Source organism: Parasteatoda tepidariorum, chromosome 4 (genome assembly GCF_043381705.1).
Source record: "Parasteatoda tepidariorum isolate YZ-2023 chromosome 4, CAS_Ptep_4.0, whole genome shotgun sequence".
NCBI lineage: Eukaryota > Metazoa > Arthropoda > Arachnida > Araneae > Theridiidae > Parasteatoda > Parasteatoda tepidariorum.
In genome coordinates, this window is record NC_092207.1 from 46,994,638 (window position 1) to 47,016,647 (window position 22,010).

Sequence of the window (22,010 nt, forward strand, 5' to 3'; positions counted from 1 at the left end):
CAAAGTCCTCCATGTTCCCACAACAAATCAATACCTCTGGGGGTACTGATCCAGGAGTTTCCTTGTCTTCTGGATTGGTTCAAAATTACAAGGCTACGGAGTTGAACGTAAGTAGTCGTAAACCCATGAAATTGGGTCAGCTGGTCAACGACGGTAATAAAATAAAATAAAATTTAGTAGATTTTTATGAACCACTATTTCGAAATAATTCGTAGATTTATATAATTCACCACTTTATAGTACTTATGCCATGCTATACCTTTTAGAAAGAAAGCAAAAATATTCAAACATTTTCAAAATTTACTTTGTAGTTATTTTACGTTTTTTTAATTATTTTGGCGTTCCCGGAGCGTGTCCATCTCTAAATATAATTTTTTCCATGGAACAAAAGCGCAGTATATCAAAATTGTCAACCAAAAGAAAAGACAATGTTCTACAGTGTGTTTTTTTACATAAAAAAATTTACTTTCTTGGTCGGTTTTTTTCAAAAGCTCTGTACGTTAAGGGGTTCAAAAAAGTTATCAAATAAGTTGGAAAAAAATGGAATTATTTTAAAACAGTCAACGAAATTTAGTAAACTTAGATAATTTTATACTTTTTAGAATTTGATTTGATATTTAAATTTAATTTCTTTATTATTTGAATCCATTTTACTTATAATATTTAACATAAATCCCGGAGGTGTTTTGAGGCACAGTGGAAAATATATCAGACAGTGCACAAAATGACAACCGTATATCTTTTGATTTTATGGTTTGGTTTTTATATCCTATGATGCAAGATTAATGCCTCCATGTACTTACTTTAAATATTTTGATTACTTTGAGCATATGATATTTCATCAAATATGAACCCGTAATTTCTCTGGATAAGTACACTTTTCTAAAAAAAATTTTTTTATTTAATTAAAAAAAATTGCTTATTGTGATAAAAATCGTTTTTGATCCTGTTTCAATATTTTAAAATATGATTTGAAGTTACGAGTACAGAAACGAAGCGATACTTTGTCTGAATAAGTACGCATTTTTTATTAGATTTGGATTCTTGACCTTCAAATTAATCAGGAAAGAGAAGCTACAATTTAGAAAATATTGCAGCACTAATTTCTTGAAGGAGAGGGTGTTCAAAAGTATAATTCCCTTGAAGATTATTCCCCTATTTCACTCTTTTCTTCGTATCTCTTATTTCCCATAAGTAATTCAAAAATTTTTGCACACGTTAATGAAAATCGTTTTCCTAACAAAATGTCGTGAAAAATTTAATTTTGTGAGATCGTGTATTATTTTTTACACTATTTATTTTAACGACAATCGAAAGTTTTTGTAAATTTTCTGTTATTCTGTGTAGTTTTTAATCATTCTAAATTAAGTAAGTTTAAATGACAAAATACAATATATTCAATCAATTAGTTTTTGAGAAATGCAAGATTGATTCTCAGAAACTTTTTAGTATTTTGCAGTTTAATTTTTTTTTCATTTAAAATTACACAGTTAAAATTAATGCAAAATGTGTAACTAACTATTTAAAAAGTTTTTGACAAATATTAATGCATTAATGGCTGATCCCAGGAAAGATTTATAACACCAAAAGCACGTGTTTCGTTCTTTTACTTATCACTTTAGCTTTTAAACACCACTAAGAGTTAAAAGTCAATGTAAATATAAATATTTATATCATTGATATATTGCAGTACATAGATTTCTTTATTTTACCAAATAAACACTAATAATGAAACAAACATGGTAGAGCTTTTTTTTAGAAAATGAAACCGTCCCTATGAAATGACTTCATTCTTAAATGAGTTAAGATAAATAATAAAAATAAATAAATAAATATTTTCCTAAATAATATTCAAAAGAAATTTTAAAATTAGCACAAAAACTGTTTTGGTAAGTAAAGCTTGTAATTGCGAGTGGAAGTCTTCTGATTCACCTAAGTTGTGGAGGAGATATGACAAAATACGAAAAAAATTGTTATTTTAAATAAATGAGACTGCACTTTCTTACACTTTTTTGAATGAATAATCAGCTCATATTTTCTAGGTGGTAGTTACCTCTATATAAAGAGGATCAAATATTCAAATGCACCCAAAAAATATTTTTTTAGAAAATGCATGCATTTGTTTATAATTTTGTAATTTAAGCATCGTCTACTTAAACTAATTTGTACATTTAAGAATAATTTCTTGAACCATTAAGCAAGCTTAGTACAAGATTATCCAATCACGAGAGCAAAAGTTATTCAGATTATCTGTTTTTTACTACGTTCAGTGTCCAGCAGGCGTTTTTATTTCCCGTAGAGGAACCCAATTTCCGCTCGTTATATTTTTTAATCAAGGAACTTTTCTTGTATGTGGAATGCTTCCTAATATAACTCCGAAGTTAGGAGTTAAAGAATTTGAGTTTCTATTATGCAACAAAGATTAAAATTAAATCCTTATTCATTTTAAATCCTTTTTTCAAGTATTTTATTACTTCACTGCGGCGTGCTAATATTTTTCATGCTTTATAACATATTAAAAAATGTATATATAGTAAACATAGTGTGATGTTGCTACATCACACATGCGTTGTTTTTCTACTCCTCAATAGTTTTTTCAGTTCTCGTTCTTTTAACCGTAATAGCCTTTCAGTACAACACATAGTAGCAATAATCTTGCACACATTTTATTTAATATAAACTAAAACACCCCCTTTACATTTAGAATCGAATTATAACTATAATAAAGATTTTTGAGTCTATTTTTTAGACAGATTAATTTAAAATTTCTCACTAAAACAAGTTATTGAGTATCTGAAAGTATTGATTGGAAATTCTGCAGATAAAGTTTAAATTTAAATATATATATCGACGTTACTTTAATATATTTAAAACTATTGGTTTTATGAAATAGTTGGACTAAAAGCAAATAAGAGATATGCGAGAGATAAAATGTAGTTTACGTTGATAAATATAATTTAATTAAACTTAATCCAATTAAAAATAAAAAAAGAGCTACGAAATTTAGAGATTTTGGAAAAAATTTGCTCTTCAAAATTAAGAAAAAAAGGATATGTTAATATTTAACAATTGTCCTTTCGAAAAAATTTATTCAAGAATACGAAAATATTGTGAAATATGCTTGAAACATATACAATAACTCAAATTGTAGTTGTAATAAACATAAACTTCCAAAGATTTTTTTGCGAAACTGAACGAAAATTGAATAAGTGACCAATTTAAAATGTACATTATGCCACAATTTTTGTATGGTAGGCTGTTTCTTTATTTTGAGGTGATTAGAGAGCACTGTTAAAAAATGTCTAAATAACAATTTATTTAATTGTTATTTTACAATATTTACACAAAACAGTCAAAGAACCATAAATAACACGGAATTCAAGCTGGTAGCGGAAAAAACCGTTTATTAACTACTTTTATCTAATATGGTAAAGAAACCAGAATTTTATCGCGCCAACTAGATCAACCCAATGAAGTCCCTTATTTCCTTGCAGATGAGTACATATCATAGCCGAGAGGTCTAAGCTGTTAATCTCATGACTGATAGAACGGGGAATCAAATCCCAGTGTTGACACCACAATATTTTTCCATTCCCTTCAACACGTGAAGACTTTCTAGTATCCTGCACCCCCCCCCCTAATTTGTGAATATGAGCTGTTAAATTCCAATCTCTCATTCACCTCATCCCTATAAAGCAGCTAAAATATCTTCAATGTTCAGATAAATTTCTTTTTTACTACTTTTAAACCCTACTAGCTGTAGAAGCTTAAAAATCCTTATAGTTTTCATTTAAGTTTTTTTTAACCATACTAGCTGTAAACGGTTTGAAAATCGTAATTTTAAAAAGTGACCTTTACCGTAAACTTTACTGTTAATTGGATGGATGCCGCTTATTTCACCATAATTTGAGAGTAAAAATTCCAACTGTGTTTAGAGTAGACATATACCAAATAGTTATCAATTTCGAAATTTGAATTTGGTTGCTGCTTTTCTAGATTTTCAGAAAATTTCAAAATGATCTTTACAATGTCTGTATATTAAATTACTCATATTAAAATTAAGTCTTAATATTGCTTACAGCTACATTGAAGGCAGAAATATCTATAAATAATTTTTCACACTTAAAAACAAATTCGCTAATCACATGTTAGTTAATACTTTACACAAACTACACAAAGCAAATTGCAATTGATTTTATTCCAATTATTAACTTCGTGAAAACAACTGATTTTAAGAATTCAAAGCTAAAGTACTACTAATACTTACTTATTGTTTATCTCTTAATAACCTCTGATTTGCTACAGATTTTAATTAAACCTAGCTCTTTCGCCAGTCGAGTAGAGCTCACAAATCAAATTCACTCTAACAGATGGAGCGGTATTAATATTTCACAGTTCTATAGCCAAGTTCGCACATTAAATAAAATTATTTCTTCTGAAATACTGCTACATTATTGAAATATTCATCAGAGCCTACGAAACTGCTGAGCTGAAACTCTAATATGAATTTATAGAGAGACTGATGTAACTCAGGGTTTTTATAGGTTTATTTTAACTAAGCTCAGGCAAATTTTAAGTAAGATCTCGCGTGTATAAAAGCGATTACTAGAGATCTATATCTATGGGTTTGCAGAAATATTGAGAGTAATTAATTTGTATTAATGAAGACGTAGTTTCCTTAAATTGAATTTTTATATGAAATCTTACTATGTATTTTATTATTTATGTTTAAATATTTGCCAGACACAAGTTAATAGAATCTTTTCGCATTAGTTTTGCATAAATTAATCTATATTTCGTTGTCCTTTTAGCATTTAAGTGTTGATTTAGATCAAAATTTTTAAACAATAGTTGTTTTGCATTGTATCTTGCTAAATATTTTTCTCTTTATGCTGAAACATATATTAGGCACTTAAATAGTGAATAGAATCTCTTGATATTACTTTTATAAAAAATTGTTAGTATCAGGTCATCTGTTTAAGCTTGGAATAAATTTTGTAAGCAATAGTCTTTTGTATAATATCTTACTCAGTATTTTTGTTTTTTATTTAATCGTTTAAAAAACGGTTATGTACGGTCAGTTTAAGTTGAATTAAATGCAAAATATAGTTTCTTACATTGTATGTACTAATAATTTAATTACTGTTAATTAAATATTCAATATGCACTTAACTGTTAAATAGTTCAAGTTGATATAATCTCTTAATATGGCTTTTATACAATTTGGTTAATATTTATTGCTAATTTATGTGCCCAAATATTTATTTGGATCAAAATTTCCAAACAATATAGTTTTTTTTGCATTGCATCTTATTTTCCTTTGACTAATTCCACTTAAACATTTACCAAACACTTTTCAGTTTAATAGTTTAAGTTGATGGAATTTCTAGATAGGGTATCAATTTTGTGAATTTTCTATCGATCATTTAGTTGCCTAGAAGTTTATTTGGATCAAAAGAGTATTTTTTTTCTATTCTACTGATCTTCCTAATTAACCTAAAATTCAGTTTACTTTATTCGATTTGGTGGTTTGGTGGGTAATCGTGCATCAAGCACTCTAAAAATTTTATTGTTAAATTACAGTCATTGAACAACAGCTGAATTAGAAATCCAAAATAAACTTTTTTTTGGATTGCGCATGAATTATATATAACACAAAATAGCTCATCTGAGAAACTGAACAGTTACTACAAAACTGATTTAGAATATAATTGCTATAAGTTTAGACTGTTTAAACTGAAAAGAATATACATATATTTAATAAGATTTTAGAATCTAATCATCGAAAATTTATATTGTTCATCAAAAATTATGCGTTTTTAATATCCTAGTCCAAAATAAGTTAATACAAAATGATCACACTTTTAAAAATTGAGAAAAGATGTGTGTAAAAAGTTCCGAACCAAATAGGTAATGCGGTGGTAGAAGAAACTAAGTGGCGAGAGAGATATGTTCATTGGCTGCTGGCAGGATTCGAACCATGAAACCCCAGGTTCGTAGTAGGATGCTCTAGACATTATATTGTTCAAACCAGTACAGAAAGTGTTGAAGAGTTAGAGTTATATATTTCATTACTTAAGACTTTTTAATTATATAGCGAAATAAGTAAAAAGTTACATTAAAATTATCTATCTACTGACTAAATTATTTTCCAAATTGTCAACTTTCGTACCATTGAAATTAGAAATTAGTGTACCATGATGTGTTGGCATGGCTGCCACTATATGAAGCTCAACTTTTCCTGAACTGAGCTATACTGTTGAAGTTTGAGTTCAAGATTAGTTAGATAGTTTGAGTTTTCAGTGCTGGCAACATCTTATTGTTTTTATATTCTTTTATGTAAATAAAGTTAAGTTTTCAGTTTGTTCTACGTGACTTTCAGTCTGATTTGCTCTCAACAAAATCCAACATTTACAACTGCGTTGGCCAGGGGATTTTATTGAGAACCAGAAGATTATTAGTTCGAATCCACCCGGCAGCCAACGAACATCTCTTTCACGCTTTTCTCCCTCCACCTCATTTCTGAGACTACTTATTTAGCACAGAAAAAGAGTATAACCTGTTTCAATTTTGAATTCATGAGGTTGTCAGTTATTATTTCCTTTGAAGATAGTTTAAAATATTTTTGCTCAGTTCTGTGAAACCCAATTATGAGTATTTCGAACATAGAATCGCCTACTCATAGTTGTTTCAACCGAAGAATAACTCTGCTGAAGAATTCGAAAACTTGTCACATTCAGATAAGACTAGTCCACAAATTTTATGCTTATCTATGGTAGTCATCAATATGTATGTTTAGGACATTAAATTGGCTATAAATCAAATGTTAGTTTATGAATGACTTCGCATTCGTTTTCTTTCTTCTTAGTTTTTTAGTTCAATCTTTAAAAGTGAAATATTCTAAATAAATTAATAATTTTTAATCTAAGAAGTTCTTACTATGATAATATTCTTTTCGAATGCTTTTCACTCACAAAAAAAATTATTTTCATAACTAAAATGAACTTAAACATCATTGCAATAGCACGGAAATTTGAAGAACAGCAGCTCAATAAAGTTAGACGTTAATAAAACAAAATTATTAGTTCTTAAAAATAGTTAAATTCTACATAATTAGATCAATGTATCACCATTCATTTACTATTCGGTATGCAAATTTCTTAAGAATAATTACATTATTTATTACTTTGCAAACAATTTAAGAAATTTGTTTCATATTTTAATATGATTTTTCCTTTTCATCGATTTTTTTTATTGATAAATTCTTTATTACCCTACCATCAACAAATAAACTTTTATGCTCTTCGTAACGAAAAACAGTAAGCCATTTGGATTTGATAGGAGATCTATAATGATGCCCTGAAATAGTTATAGTTATATGAAATATTGCATCCCCCTTATAGTTGCTGATCACAGCATTCTGTTTTTCGTCAGCAGACAACGCGGTCAGCTATAAATTCTTAGGTGCTATAGGCCATGGATGTAGAGAGAAAAGTAATCCCCTCTTGACCAGAAAGGACGGAGAAGAATAAGGAAAAAATGGAATAAATAGAAGATGAAGTATAATTTATGATGGATCATAATAAAGCGTTATACCGAATCTCTTTACTTGAAAAACTTCAAAAAAATCAGTAATTGTTGGTGAAACTATTTCTTGAAGTTTATATCTTATTTCGTTGAAAATTCATGGATTAAATTACTTTGAACTCAAATAAAAAATATTTATTTTTTTTTAAATAAAATGACGAGCAAATATTTAAAAAGAAATTATTAAAAAATATGGGATGTTCCGTATTAACCTTCCATGCTAAGTATTTCCAGAAACCTAGTCAAAAGTTCAATTGAAAAAAAGAATGCTGCTAGAGGTCAAGAAGTAATATTTACCGATGAAAATTATCAAAATCTAACGAATTACTACCAAGGAAGAAATAATTTACAATATTAAAAATGTCGAGAAACATCAGTAAGATAGAGGAGTAGTAAAAAGGTTGTTAAAGCAGCTACAGGTTACAAAACTGTTTTTGATTTCTTCTTTCCGTCATTTTCCTTACTGATTCGCCAGATTTTGTTAAAAAATTTCTTCCTTTTTTAGTTTTTATTTGTTTGAATAATGGTTTGCGTCCCCGAAAGTGAATACTTCTACGACTTCATCTTAGACAAGGATTCTGATAATTCATGAGAGGAGAGGTGATTTCAAAATACCCCTGCACACAGTTAAAAAAAAATTGGAATCAAATTACGATATAAAATAAAGACATTTTAATAGCATCATCCGTAAAATCCATTGGTACAGTGAAATATAATACCGTAAATTTTACTGTAATGTTTATATAATTAGCATGATTCAGTGATTTTTCGGTAATTATTAATGTGAAAATTACCGTGCATTAGATATTTTGTTCCGTAACATATTTCGGTAAAAATGGATTTTACAGTAAAAATAACAGCACCCTGAGTGACGGTACTTTTAACCCTTATTTGAGTTGGAATTCTTACATTGTAAGTAGGGTAGTAGAATACTTTGAAGGATAAAAATAAAATCATCTTGTAAAGAATGAGATCTTGCGTCATGGGCATAATGAATGGAGTAAAACAGTTGATGCATCTGATGAATCAATTGATTTTAAAATCATCTAAGCATTTAAAGTTAAAAAGGTGTATAATCTGAAAAAAAGACTTTATTTGTCAACTGAACTTTGACCTTAAAAGTTGAATTCGAAGTGATTGAATGGTTCTGAAATATTAAACATATTTTTTTAAGAAACTGTTGTGTACCTTGATAATAGTTCTATAATTAGTTTTAAAAAAAATCTTTCTTCAGATCTGACATAATTAGGATAAGAAAAAGTGAAAAACATAGTTTTTCAAAAAGAAGCATAATACACATATAATTTCTTATTAAGGATTGCTTCAGTTTAATGTTTATTATAATTTATGTAGTTAAGAAACAGAATAGAGAAATCAGTATATTTGTTTATTTGTTTAATTTTTGTGAAATAGAAAATAACTCGTTCTTTTAAGAGTCCAGTATTCAAATGCCCAACTCTACAAAAATTTCCAGATCAAATTATGGCAGCATATTTGTAATTAAAGCACCAGTTCTTTTTTGCAACATCTGCGCAATCCATTTCACCGTAAAATCGAATTTTTCCATAAAATATTGCACCGTAATTTTTTTCAGCAATATTTCTTTAATTAGAATGTTTCAATGATTCGATAATTATAACAGTAAAAATTACGATACATCAGACTTTTTGTTCCTTATTACGCTCCAGTAAAACTAAATTTTTCTCCAAAAAAAATAGCGGCACTCTGAGTGCCGGTACTTTTTACCGCAATTTGATCAGGAATTTTTTGCAGAGCTGTCGGTCCTGCACTCATTTTTTGAAAGTGGCAAAACTAAACTGAATTCCGTGAGAAAAATGTGGTGCAAATGGCTACTCCGTACAATAAACATCATTGAGTATATAAATGAAGAAGAAAATTAAAATATATTTGTAATCATTATAATCAATAAAGTAAACATATCATATAAGTAACATTCGACTTAATATTTTAGGAAATTAATAAGGAATTTAACTTAAAACTTGTGAATTTGCTGATTATAGTTAACTTAATATTAACTTAAATGCATTTAAAGCTTAATGCATTTCGGAACTTACCTTTAAAATGCACAGGGTATTAAGAAATTTGATCATGTAAAATATAAACGCGATATTATTATATTATGTGCTATTGAAAAATTCACTATAACAAAGTACCTATGCTTTGACAATTATAATCAAATCAACACATATGTATGAGGATGCGGATAATAATTATTAATGTTTTGAAATAAAAACTTTAGTGGAGTCACATTTTTAAAAACTTCCATACAATTGTGTTTTTCTGAAGAACTTTTTTAATGTATTCAAGCTATAATTTGGTGTAAAAGAATCAAAATTTTATCTCAAAAAATTATTTGGCACAGTTTTATTTACCTTGCTTTCCGTTTATTAATTTTAAAACATGTTAAACAAATAATTGTTGTTAGTTTCCTTAAAAGCAGTATTTGCTTATTTAAATATTAATAAGTGTAAACTTAAAGTAGTCAGAGTTTACCGAATACTAATATTAACCTAACAAATAATATTTTTAAAATTAGTAAGTTAAACTCTGAAACTTCACTGAAGGAAGAAACAAAAGAGGAAAAGTTTGAAATTTTTATTGCATGTTTTACTTACACTTAGTATTTTTTTTAATTGCGAACTCTTCAATTTAAAGAATTTAGTCTTTTAAAAGGATTATATTTATGCATGCCATTCTTGTATTTTGAAAATTTATTATGCAATATATAAACTTTCCACTGAAAGTGAATGAATGAAATTTGCAATTTTAAACTTAAAAATATTTCAAATGTCCCTTTAAATTGGAAATACACCATATTCACCTTCAGATTAATTAAAAAAAAACATGTTCTTACTTTTATATAAAAAAATTTTTTTATCGTATATTATTTATTGATGATATTATTTTACAGTGCATGCACGTAGGCACATTTTTAAATAATTTTTTTTATTGCACATTATTTTTTTTTAAATCTATACACTGCAAAAAGTTTTGAGCACAGTGGTCACGATTCTTGATGTTGAAGTAAACTAAAATGTTTACTGTTTATAGTCGCAGTTAATTTAATTTTCAGCTGTTATAGTTTTATTTATTAATTTTTTGTTTGTTGACTAACTATACACATTTTCGATTTAATGGTTTCATTTCAAAACCATTTCGTTTAAAAATAACCGCATGCTTAGTAAAGTATTCGCCCTAATTCTTCCATATATTCGTTATTTTGCTAATTTTATCTAACGTGTTTTGCACCATAACTACAGTTCTCTGCTTAAAATGTATTTAATTTACATCAACACAAAGAATGGCGCCTACTCACCAAAAGTTTTTACAACGTAGATATTAAATTTATCCTTAAAATAAATTTTCTAAAAATAACCTAAAATCTACCTAAATTAAATCATTTGTTTATTCGCACAATCACTTTTAAAACGCCATGGTGTTTTTTTTTTTTTCTAAATGTTCTAGAGCTATAACAATATTTTTCTTCTCATTGCAGTCAAACCAGTAACAGTTACCATAAAAGGAAAAAGAAAACGTCTTTCGGCTGGTAAAAGTGTCCAATTTGAATGTGAAGCACAGGGATCCAGGCCACCAGCGGTGATTACATGGCGTAAAGGGAGTACACGTCTAAAAAGTTCTGTTGACAAAATGGTATCTCAAGGGAACATTACCACCAGTATATTGACCATGACGCCCTCTAGCGAGGACAATGGCAAATTCATTTCCTGCCAAGCAGATAATGTCCGCATACCGGGGAGTGCTATTGAAGACAGCTGGAAACTAGAAGTGCACTGTAGGTAACATATCACAGTTTTTAAGTTATAGCACAATGTTATTTATAATTTTACATACATGTGCTGTTTTAAATAATTTGTACTTTGTTGATATTGTTTTTTTTTCTCCCTTTTTTTTGCTAAGAGTGGTTATATGAACCAGACAAAATAAAATTGAAATTTACCTCGGTGACAGTGGATTGCAAAGTTTTGAATTAAATTAGAACCCATAAATTACTTTTATGTAACGTAATTTTATCCAAAAACTATAAAAAAAAAACAGTCACAGTTTAACAATAAGCTGCTAAGAGTTCCGATATTCTGTTAGTTCTACTAAAAGCAAAAACGCAATATCTTTATATTACTTATGAGTAATTTAGTTCTAAGTTTACCATTGTCTTCTCTGACAACAAAATAAGGTCTGAATAGTCGTTTCAGAATCAAAACTGCTATTTAAAAAGAAAAAAATGAAATTTTTAAGACAGCAGAAAATTTGATTCAGAAAAAAAATAAGCTTATATCGCATATATATTTTGGGGAGTGCAGTTGAACTGGAGTTGATTTTCTAAAAAATAAAATATATGCTGCGCAGCATAACCAAAACAATGTGAAAATTTAGTTAACTGGCTACTTTTACTATATCTTATTTTGTTGATAAATATATATCGAATTTTCGAGCAACTTCAAATGCTGCTTGTTCACTTTCAAAGCAGCTACGAAATTACACAAACTGAAAACCTTTTTTAGAGACATTTGCACAAGGAAAAACAATTCAGAAAAATTTAAAGTACTATACAGTTATGACAGTTATGATAAAAAAAATATTCATAATTCTGGTTAAACTAATCAAAATATACGTTATTTAAGCCATTAATTTGATACTTTTTCAGTTCACATCGCAGCGGTTAACCGGAAATTCTAGTTTTCAAAATTATTGTTCTTATTTTACGACAAACTTGGTAAAAAATGTTTTTAAAAACACTTAAAACTAAATTCGGCCGAATCATTGGTTCTAATGCTCACTCAAATCTAGACAGTTAAATAGTTTAATACAAAAAAATAAATATTTTCTTACAAGTAAATTATAAAGAAAATATATTATTTTTTCAAACCTTCCTAGTATGTTGCAGAAAGTAATAATTATAAAGCAAACTAAAATAAAGAGCAGGCAATTAAGAATTGTGCTTAAAAAATGCTTCTGCTATAAAGAATTTTATGCTCTCACACCTTTCCATTGTCGGAAAGAAGTTGTACTTGTTCATTATAAGTGCATTTAATAGCAATTTTAAGTTTAAAAAAAAACTAAGCTATTACTCAATGTGTTGCAAACAACTCAAATTAAACCCAATAAATAATAAAGAAAAAAAGATACCACACATACATGAATATAGTATTGTCAGGTAAACAATGGTTATTAATACTAATTCACTACGCCAACAAAATTATCTCGAACATAAATTAGACAGATGAAAATTATTTTTCTTCGGAGGGATTTTTTTTTTGAGGTGAAAAAAAAAACAATTGTCTTTATCACTATCTCACGAAAAAAATATTCGCACTTCTAATAGCGACAGAACAAAGTGTAAAACATGACCGTAAGTAAAATCCATATATTTAAGCATTTTTATCGGAAAAATAATTTATTTTATTACAATGATGAAAAAAAAATCAAACTCAACTTAGAATGGAGCCACCAAGAAATCGAAACCTTTTCTAAGTTCTCATAAAAATAAGGTCGTTACATTTTCCTTTTGTTACATAAAATTATTCCACTCCTCCCCTTTCTTCCTGAAATTCTTACAATATGTTTCTCTCCGACGATTGCCCACAATTTGCTTCGAGTACTCATTCATAAAATAGCGATTTAGTTTAGAAAAAAAAGAAGGAATCTCCATCACTCAGTTCAGCCTCTTCGTTGTAAGCGATCTGAAGTACAACTTCAGAGTTCAAAAAATGCCTTTCATAAATTCTTATAGGTCATAAAAAGAAAGAAACAGACGTGCCGTACTTAAAACAAGTCGGTCATTACTGAAAAACCTTTTCATAAAAGATCTTTGAATCAAAAAATGCTGGAAATGAAGAAAAGTTTGAATTTTGGGGGTTTCCTTACGTGCTCTTTATGAAAGATCTTTTTGTCTTTTGAAATCTTTTGTGTGTTTTTTATTTTATTTTTTAAGTAAGTTGCGGTTAATCATAGTTAGATGGGTTTGTATTTTTTTTAAAGTTCTATAGATTATTTGCAAGAAATATGATCACATGTTTAATTACTTTTTGTTTCTAATAATAAGCTTTTACAAATTTTTATTTTATTGCGAATTGTAAGAAGTCGACGTAATTTTTGTTCCATTCGAAAGTAATATATTTATTCATTAAATTTTATCTGTAACGTTTTTTACTACTTTTTTGCTCAAAACTAAATGGCTGTACTTGGCTGTAAAAATTAAAAATTAAAACACTTTCAAGTCTTTGCACAAAACATCTTGTTTTAATAATGATTTGGAATGTATGCTTTGAATGAAATGTAATACTTACATATACACTAGGAAAGAAAAGTATGGTTTAAACTACCAGAATATGATATCATTTTCTGTTTTTCTAGATCTATGGGAACACCAAAAAGCACGGTTATTTTAATCTTAAGAGTTTTGGTAATGATTTTTTGGTGAAATTCATAATGAAGTATTGCATTATAATATATATGTTAAAATTTGGTATTTTTATTTTGATAGCTTAGATCATGGCATAAAAAATACCGAATTAATACTTTAAATGCTGCGTTGTTGTTGACGCATGCCTGTTTTAAGCAGAGGGGGTGCGATTATTCATGTTTTTCCAGCGGCGCCATCTATGGCTAAGAATTCAACTTCTGCCACACCATACGTCACAACGCTTACCATAGGGTGGGCCCACTTATACATCCATTCATTCAACCACAGATCGTAATTTTGACCTGAATCAGAGAACGATCGATCTCCAATCCAGTACCCCCAGAAGTATTGACTTGTTATGGGAACATGGGACTTTTGCGACTCGACAGATTTAACGCGCATCAGTCACTATACAACACGGGGAGTCTTCGGCCGGTGGGATTCGAACCCACGAAATCTCGGACATGAGTACAGTGCCCCATCGACCAGGCTATCCCGGCCAAATGCTGCGTACTTAGGTTTTATTAACCTTAACACCTAAACTATGCCTTTTTTTTATTTTATTTCTGAAAATGAAATATTGTTACCGTAGAGTACCGTAACTTTACCCGAACTGTTTTCTCCATGTAGAAATATAGTTGCATTAAATTTTTAATGAATTGAACTTTAAATGTAAGTAAGAATAAAAAATACTAGAGGAAAAAGCAATAAAATTTCTAGTTTAACTTATGACTGCTAACTTATAATGTAGACAATTTTTGTCCGTTATTTTGTGTTACAGAAACAAACCTAAAATGTTTACTTCCATGGTTTAAGCGGCATAACTGACACAGGATGCATGTACACTCTCTAGCTTACAAAATTCTGAAAACAATCACGAAGACTCAGCTCAATAGACAAATTGAGTAAACTAAAATACCTAACTACCTAATTGCAAAAACACCTAATTGCAGCTCTTAATCTCGCAAAATAACGTTACCTAGAATAATATTTCCGTCGGAGATAGTTTTACGTTGACAAGGCACATTGAAATTAAAATATTATGTAAATTAACTATCGTATAAGCAATATTCTACTGAGCAAATAGCCTCTTGAGTGAAAAACTTATTTTGTTGAAAACAACCTTCTTTCGCGCTACATTATTTGCGTGTCACATTTGGGTTTCCTTCTGTGATTTCGACCACCTGATAGGAAACAAAATCTCAAGCGACCTTCGGTGAGATATTTTGATTAAATATAGAAATGGTTAAATTTTATGTGAAAAAAGCATTTATATACATAAATTGTTTACTTTACCTCTTAGTTGTTTTAAATTGATTACCATAATATCTGTGACAGCTACTCTAACTAGTTTAGTACAAAGATGCTTTTAGAAAGTGTTAAACAAATCTATAACTAAAAATCTAGCCGTATCACGGCTAGTTTTAATCGCCAGTAAATCAGAAAGTGATGGGTTTTTTTCTAAAACATAAAAGGATCTTTTTAAAATAAAAACATAAATTTTTGTAGAAATAATATTTACTCAATCCGTAACTCATCTAAATGTTTCGTAATTTGTTGTAGTATCCAACTTTAAACAAGTACGAGTAACTTTTTATTTAATTTGTTTCCTGCTCTAAATTTAATTAGTTCCATTTCCTAATTTAACCATCTTAAACTAGTCTAGACTTTTGATAAAATTGGAAGTGTAATTCACCTTAAATTGCAAGGTTAGAAGGAGAGAGAAAAATCAATTTCCCCCTCCAATCGATTGGCCCAGAACACTTGTGAATTCTTTTGCTTCCACAAACTCTGTACAACAGCTTAAATCTGGAGTCTTGGCTTATAAATAAAGAATAGAAGCTGCGTAGAAATCTCGAGTCTACTGTCCATGCCAGTTCATCCGCCAAATATATTCAGGTACCATTCAGTTAGAAGGAGAGTTTATTTTGGTCATTTCCTCAACGTGGTCCCGCTTCAGTTTATAATACATTTTCTTACTAAGCTTCAATAACTTCTTACTCTCCAAGCGTATTATATATTTAGAGACCATCCTGCTCTATGGCTTAGTGTGTCATAATGTATGGATAGAATGTTACTCTCCCAATTCCCTTTGGTCTTTATTGTTTTTCCGAACTAACACCCTCTTTACATTTATTCCATAAATAAAACATACAGATAAAAATAATAACAGTAAATTGTCGGGTTTTGATTATTTTTTTACGTTAATTCTTTTGTTTAAAAAAAAACAAAATTGGCTGAATTTTAATGTTATACCTGATCATAAAATAGTATTTCAAGTGACTTTTGGATAAAATTGCTTACGAATTCGAAATTGATTTATGTGAAAGGAATAATAATTTTATTCTCGGAAAAGGAAAGGAAAGTTAATTGTAAAGTAAATAGTAATAGAAAAAATAAATTCTAGTAGATACGTGTTAAAATTGCTGAAGGTAAAAATTATTAATACTGAGACGTAATAATTTCAATTATTTTCAAAATTAAATTAGTTTTTAAGGTTTTTAAATTTTTGCAAAACTACCTCATGATGAACTGTGAGCAAATTTCGCATACTTTTTAAATTGCACATTTAGTACAAAAAATGCAAGAGTCTGCATGTTATTTAAGGAAAAATTTTTAAAAATGCATCCCGAATCCTCTTAAAAAAGCATTATTAAAAGGAAAAATAATGTATCATGAGTTACACAGAAGCATTTTATGGATATTTGATTTCATTAAATACACCTTAAGGGGAATAGGTAGGGCATACATCAATAATGTTAAAACTTACCTTTTTCGATGAACCTTTTCTAAGAAACTACTTATGATATCGCTTTCAAATTTCTTTTAGGGATATTTGAGATTACGTCAGTTGTATGCTGTGATAATGCTTTAGCATTAGCTTTGATACTTTTTTATTTATGAAAGATTTTTGCTCAAAAATGATTAAACTTTTCAAGAAATTAAAATTTTTTAGTCGATAATTTTTTGAAAAAAAATTCTGGCAAGTATATGTGTTAACATTTATTACAGTGTTAACATGTATATATAAATATTCTGCGAAAAAATACTGAAGCAATATCTTGTTTAGATGCTGAAAAAGGATAAATCGAAAAAGGTAGTTTTAGCATTATTGGCATATGACTTAACAACTTCCTTTACGACTAGTTTAATTTATCATATTTGTCTAGACGCTTAACTAAAGAGCTTACTAGTCAGCTGGCTTGTTTTGTCTGAAAAGCTAAACATTCCGTTTATGAATCGACAAGCAAGATTGCCTTAGTATGTATGGGAATATCAAACAGGCTCTGGAATTTTGCTAATATATTGTCTTACATACATATTGTCTTTGCTTACTCTGAAAACTATATAACATATAATGTGCAGCAAACTATGTGTTATATTCTTATTTCTGTAAGGACAGTTAAAAAATATTTCAATTCCATTTTCATGTGAAAAATTATTTTGATTTCGATATAAATTTTTTTTTCCTAGAAAAATAAATGTATGTTTAATAGTATGAATGATTTTACCTTTGGTGTTAAGCTATTCTATTAAATGTGTTAAATTATTCAATTAAAAATAGTTGTAATTTATTTTTAATAGTTTTAATATTTAATCGCAGTTTTAATAAAACTTACATAGTTTGATTTCTCTCTCTTGTAAAGTTCAAACTTTCTCAGTTTCAATTGAATTTCATTTTTTTTCTACATGCATTAGAGTACATCAATCCACTTTTCCATCAATCCACATCATATACTTTCATTTCTTAGTCGAAAAACAAAAGAAGGCCAAAAATAAAAGTCTAAAAACAAATACTTTTATTTCAATTGCTACTTATTACCAAAATTAACTAAGCAATTAAAAAAAATTAAAAAATAATACATTCCTTATTGATATAAGATAACTTAATTAAAAATTACAGAAATTGCTTTTGGACCAATTTATTGCAACATACACTATATAAATTCAAATTTATTAATAACTAGAAAAAAACAATGTCTTATTACGAACACACTTTTTATGCACCATGTTATTTTTATTATAGGATTTAAACATGTTTTGCATTTTAAATTATACAACTATCAATTTAAAAAATAAAACATTTAATATCAAGTGTAACATACATTATTATTACATTTGATGAATACACTACGTTATTACATTAGATGATTTATTTATTTACATTTTTAATTTTTTTCTTAATTTCAATCATAAAAACAATATTACGATTCTTTCCGTCTACACCAGACAAGTCTTATAAGGTTCCACAAAATATCTGAAATAAAAAAAAGAAATCACTATCATGATAAAATTTTACCAACACATTATTTGAATAAGGTAGATTAAATACCATTAATTTAAAATCAATGAAGCTTTCAGGTATCCCTTAGAAACCTTGATTACAGTTTTATGATTACACTAATACTATACACTAATGAAAGATGGGAGGCAAATTTGGTTTTTTAATTTTTATGTTTGGACTGGAATTTGCTTTAGAAATTTTTTTTGTATTTATAAATTAAGACTATTGGAAATGAAACTATATTGAAAAATTATTAAGGTAAACTTTCATACTTTCTACCATTGTAGAAAAGTAATGTATCAGTAGATAAATGTGAAGTAAAGATTAAAAGCATCAATAGTTAACTTTGAATAATAATAAACAAAATATTATGTAAATCATCATAAACCAAATAACAGAGGGGATAAATATAGAAACAGATATGAGGATTGGGAATTTGTATTTTTAAAAATTACTTTTTATAGATTATATTACTAACCTTTTTTTAAAAAAAAACATTTCAATAATTTCCAAAAAAATGGGCAACTCTGTGAGACGAGTGAGACTCTGTGAGGTGAATATTTTCGACACGTATTTTTTGAGTTTTCACAAACTTGTTTTAAAATAAGCTTTTCGAAAATTGAAAGAATTCTTAGGGAAGAATTAAATAATTATTCCTCAAATAAAAAAGAATGAAAAAATAGTTTTTTTCAAATAATCGAACATATGTTTTGGCGATCAACGAAAATAAAGATTAAAAAGCAAGATTACAGTTTAAAAATAAAGAAATACAATTTCTTTATCTTATATTAGTGCAAAAAAGTTTGTCGAGTTGCTTGGCGGATATTTTAAAACGAATCTTTTCACCAGGAGAAATCGTTATATACATAAAAATAGAAATAATTTCTATCAAAAGTAATCCATATAACTTATAAAAATTTTCTTAGTTAAAAACGAATAAATATTCTAAAGGAAAATGTGTCTAGAAAAAAGTTTACTGAACTTACTGCCACAAAAATGATATGCAGGTTGCTGTTATGGTACATCATCTGCATTGAGATGGACATTTCATCTTGTGAAAGTATTTCTAATGTTTAATTTAAAACGAAATATTATTTTTAAACTGCAAAACCTGCTCCGTTTCAGCAATGAAAAATTTCATCTGATCATTCTCTTCATCAATGTGGCAGTCTTTTTTATTTACATTTGTAAACATCATCGCATAGAATTGAAACGTCATAAAAAGCAAACGATTTGATTGGTTAAGTGTGAGCTGCTCTTATTATTAATTTATGCAATTTATCTCTCAGTGGAGAGAAACAGTTGCTGATATTTCGGGCAATTGTGATTTCCATATCTCACGAGGATTTTCGAACAATTTTTGTTATAAGTGGAGGATACACTTGCGCTTACGGTTGACTTGCCGGTTTCGTTGCCGATAATTATCTTCGTGTGATATACATATTAGGGATATTCATTTGATGACGCCATACTGCACGAATACGTTGATCATTCAGATAGTCTGGCAAAATGAATTAAAAATAGCTAAGTATTGCAAAACGTGCAACAAACAATTTTTTTATTTGAGATGTAAGCTAGAAAACATCACTGATGTTATTCTTGATACATTTGAAAAAACTGCGTCATCTACATTTAATTTTAAATCAATGGCTTCCACTCAGTTAACGAAAAAATTGCATTTGGGAGGATCGTAGAATAGCCCACCCCGTTGTAATTTTTTTTTAAAAATCTCGCCATGTAAGTTTTTGAACTCTCGTCAAACTAGGTTTCCGGAAGATACTTCGAAGGGATTATTTTAAACGCCCAATGACACCACCAAAATTATTAAACCTGAATGGTTATTTGGTTATATATAACCTATATATTGGTTATATATATTGACTATATTGTTTATATATAACCAATTGGTATACCTACGAGGAAGTTTGATTTCGTTAGAAAAGAGGTAAAAGGGTCTATTTTTTTCGCCATTTATGATTCTGATCTCCTGCGGTTAGAATCATCATTATTATATTATTTTTTGAGCGTTATTTCATTTATTACCCTTATTATTTCACTTTTTAATATTTTTGGTTAGACTATATTTGAGGGTGCCCCTTGATTCTCGCCAAGCTGTGATCACGGTTGAGCGATGCTGGCGCGCCAAGCTGGGCGATGTTGATACCCAATCGTAATTCTGAATGGTTTGAATTTTAGCAGTTTCAAAATGTTCAACGGTATATGTAATTTCAGAGGTCCGTTAGTTCTACGTTGGATACCGGCTGGTAAGGTTATACAGGTTTAGACCCGAGTTTGACTCAGCAGTGAGGATACTGCAGTTACTTTTGCCTCTGGTCAATAAGATCGAAGGTATGTGGGCAGTTATAAAAAGGGACTTTAGAAAAAAATGTCACCGCCAGTATCACAGACGCGATTTTCGATTCGTATTTCGCCGAATTTATGGGGTGATGGAGGTATACAGATTCTATTCATGATAAATTTAGACAGTATCTAACTGCTATTAGAGAATTCTGCGCACCTAAATTTGAGGATAACTTAATGAAGAAATGAGTTGTTTTGTTCCCTTTTCTATCTGTGCTTACTCCCTTAATTTTTGTTTCGATTCAAAATGCATTTTATTGGGTTTATTAATTTTGCTTATATTGGGTTCGTTGCAATTTTATAAAATTTGGCAGATGTTTTGTTGAATTTTTCCAATGTTTTGCGGAAATACCATTATGTTTTGGCAGCTATTCTTGTTACCACGGTGCTCCGCGCAAACAGGAATGACGCCAATCATAAGTTGCCAATTTCGCCAAGGGGCACCCTCAAGTATATTTTTACCTTATTTTTCTGTGCTGTACCTGTTGAAAATGGCGAGTAAATGGACGAGTAAAATCAACGTTGATCCCAGTAATAATGGCCGACATGGTGAGATTTTAAAATCTCGCCAAGAGGTGGGCTAATCTAGGATTTTACTAATCCATATTTTAAATGTCTCTGAATTAAAAATATAATTAAGAAAATTAATTTTGGAGCTTGACAATTTGTTTACAATTGTACTCATTTAGCTTCATGTTGAATTTCATATTTTTAGAGCTTATTTTCTACCCAAAATCAGCTATAGAGATGCACAGATAAACAGACTGACACGCGAACTATTTATTTTATTATTCGTGTGGAAGATATTATATCAAGTAGTTCTATTTCGCAAAAGCATTTTTTCACATTCTTTTAAACAATTTCTGTTAATTCCAACATCTGATGACATTTTATTTCAATTTTTTTTTAGTATTACTTACTTAAATGTATGGATCCAGTTTTTTTTCTGCAGACTATATGAAATAACAGAAATTAGCGTTGTTTTTCGTAAAATGTTATACAAACTGTAACAAAATAACATCAAAACGTTTCTGCTGCATGAAAGGCTGGTAATACAATTAAGATATTCTTTGTTTTTGAAAAATGCATTCAAATTTGTATTGTACTATATGTTATTTATGAGGCAGAAGCCAATAGAAACTAAGTGGCGCTAAATGGCAACACAAGACACTGAAACATTTTATTGAATACTTTAAAGTTGTTTTTCACAAAATATATTTTCCTGTACAATTTGAAAAATGTGTGGTTCATCATTATATTGTTCTCTGCCATTCATAAGTAACTAATATAATTGTTACAACCTAGGAGGAAAAAAAAGAAAGTAACAAAAATCCG

The 22,010-nt window shown here is 28.7% G+C and overlaps 1 protein-coding gene across 1 annotated transcript in view; it reads left to right on the forward strand.

Moving 5' to 3' along the window:
• The window catches only part of LOC107445831 (kin of IRRE-like protein 3), a 273,508-nt gene that overhangs the window by 210,832 nt on the left and 40,666 nt on the right, over positions 1-22,010 (forward strand). The window contains exon 5 of the mRNA XM_043040440.2: positions 11,105-11,401. Coding sequence (XP_042896374.1) covers positions 11,105-11,401 — 297 coding nt within the window. The remainder of the gene's footprint in view (positions 1-11,104; positions 11,402-22,010) is intronic.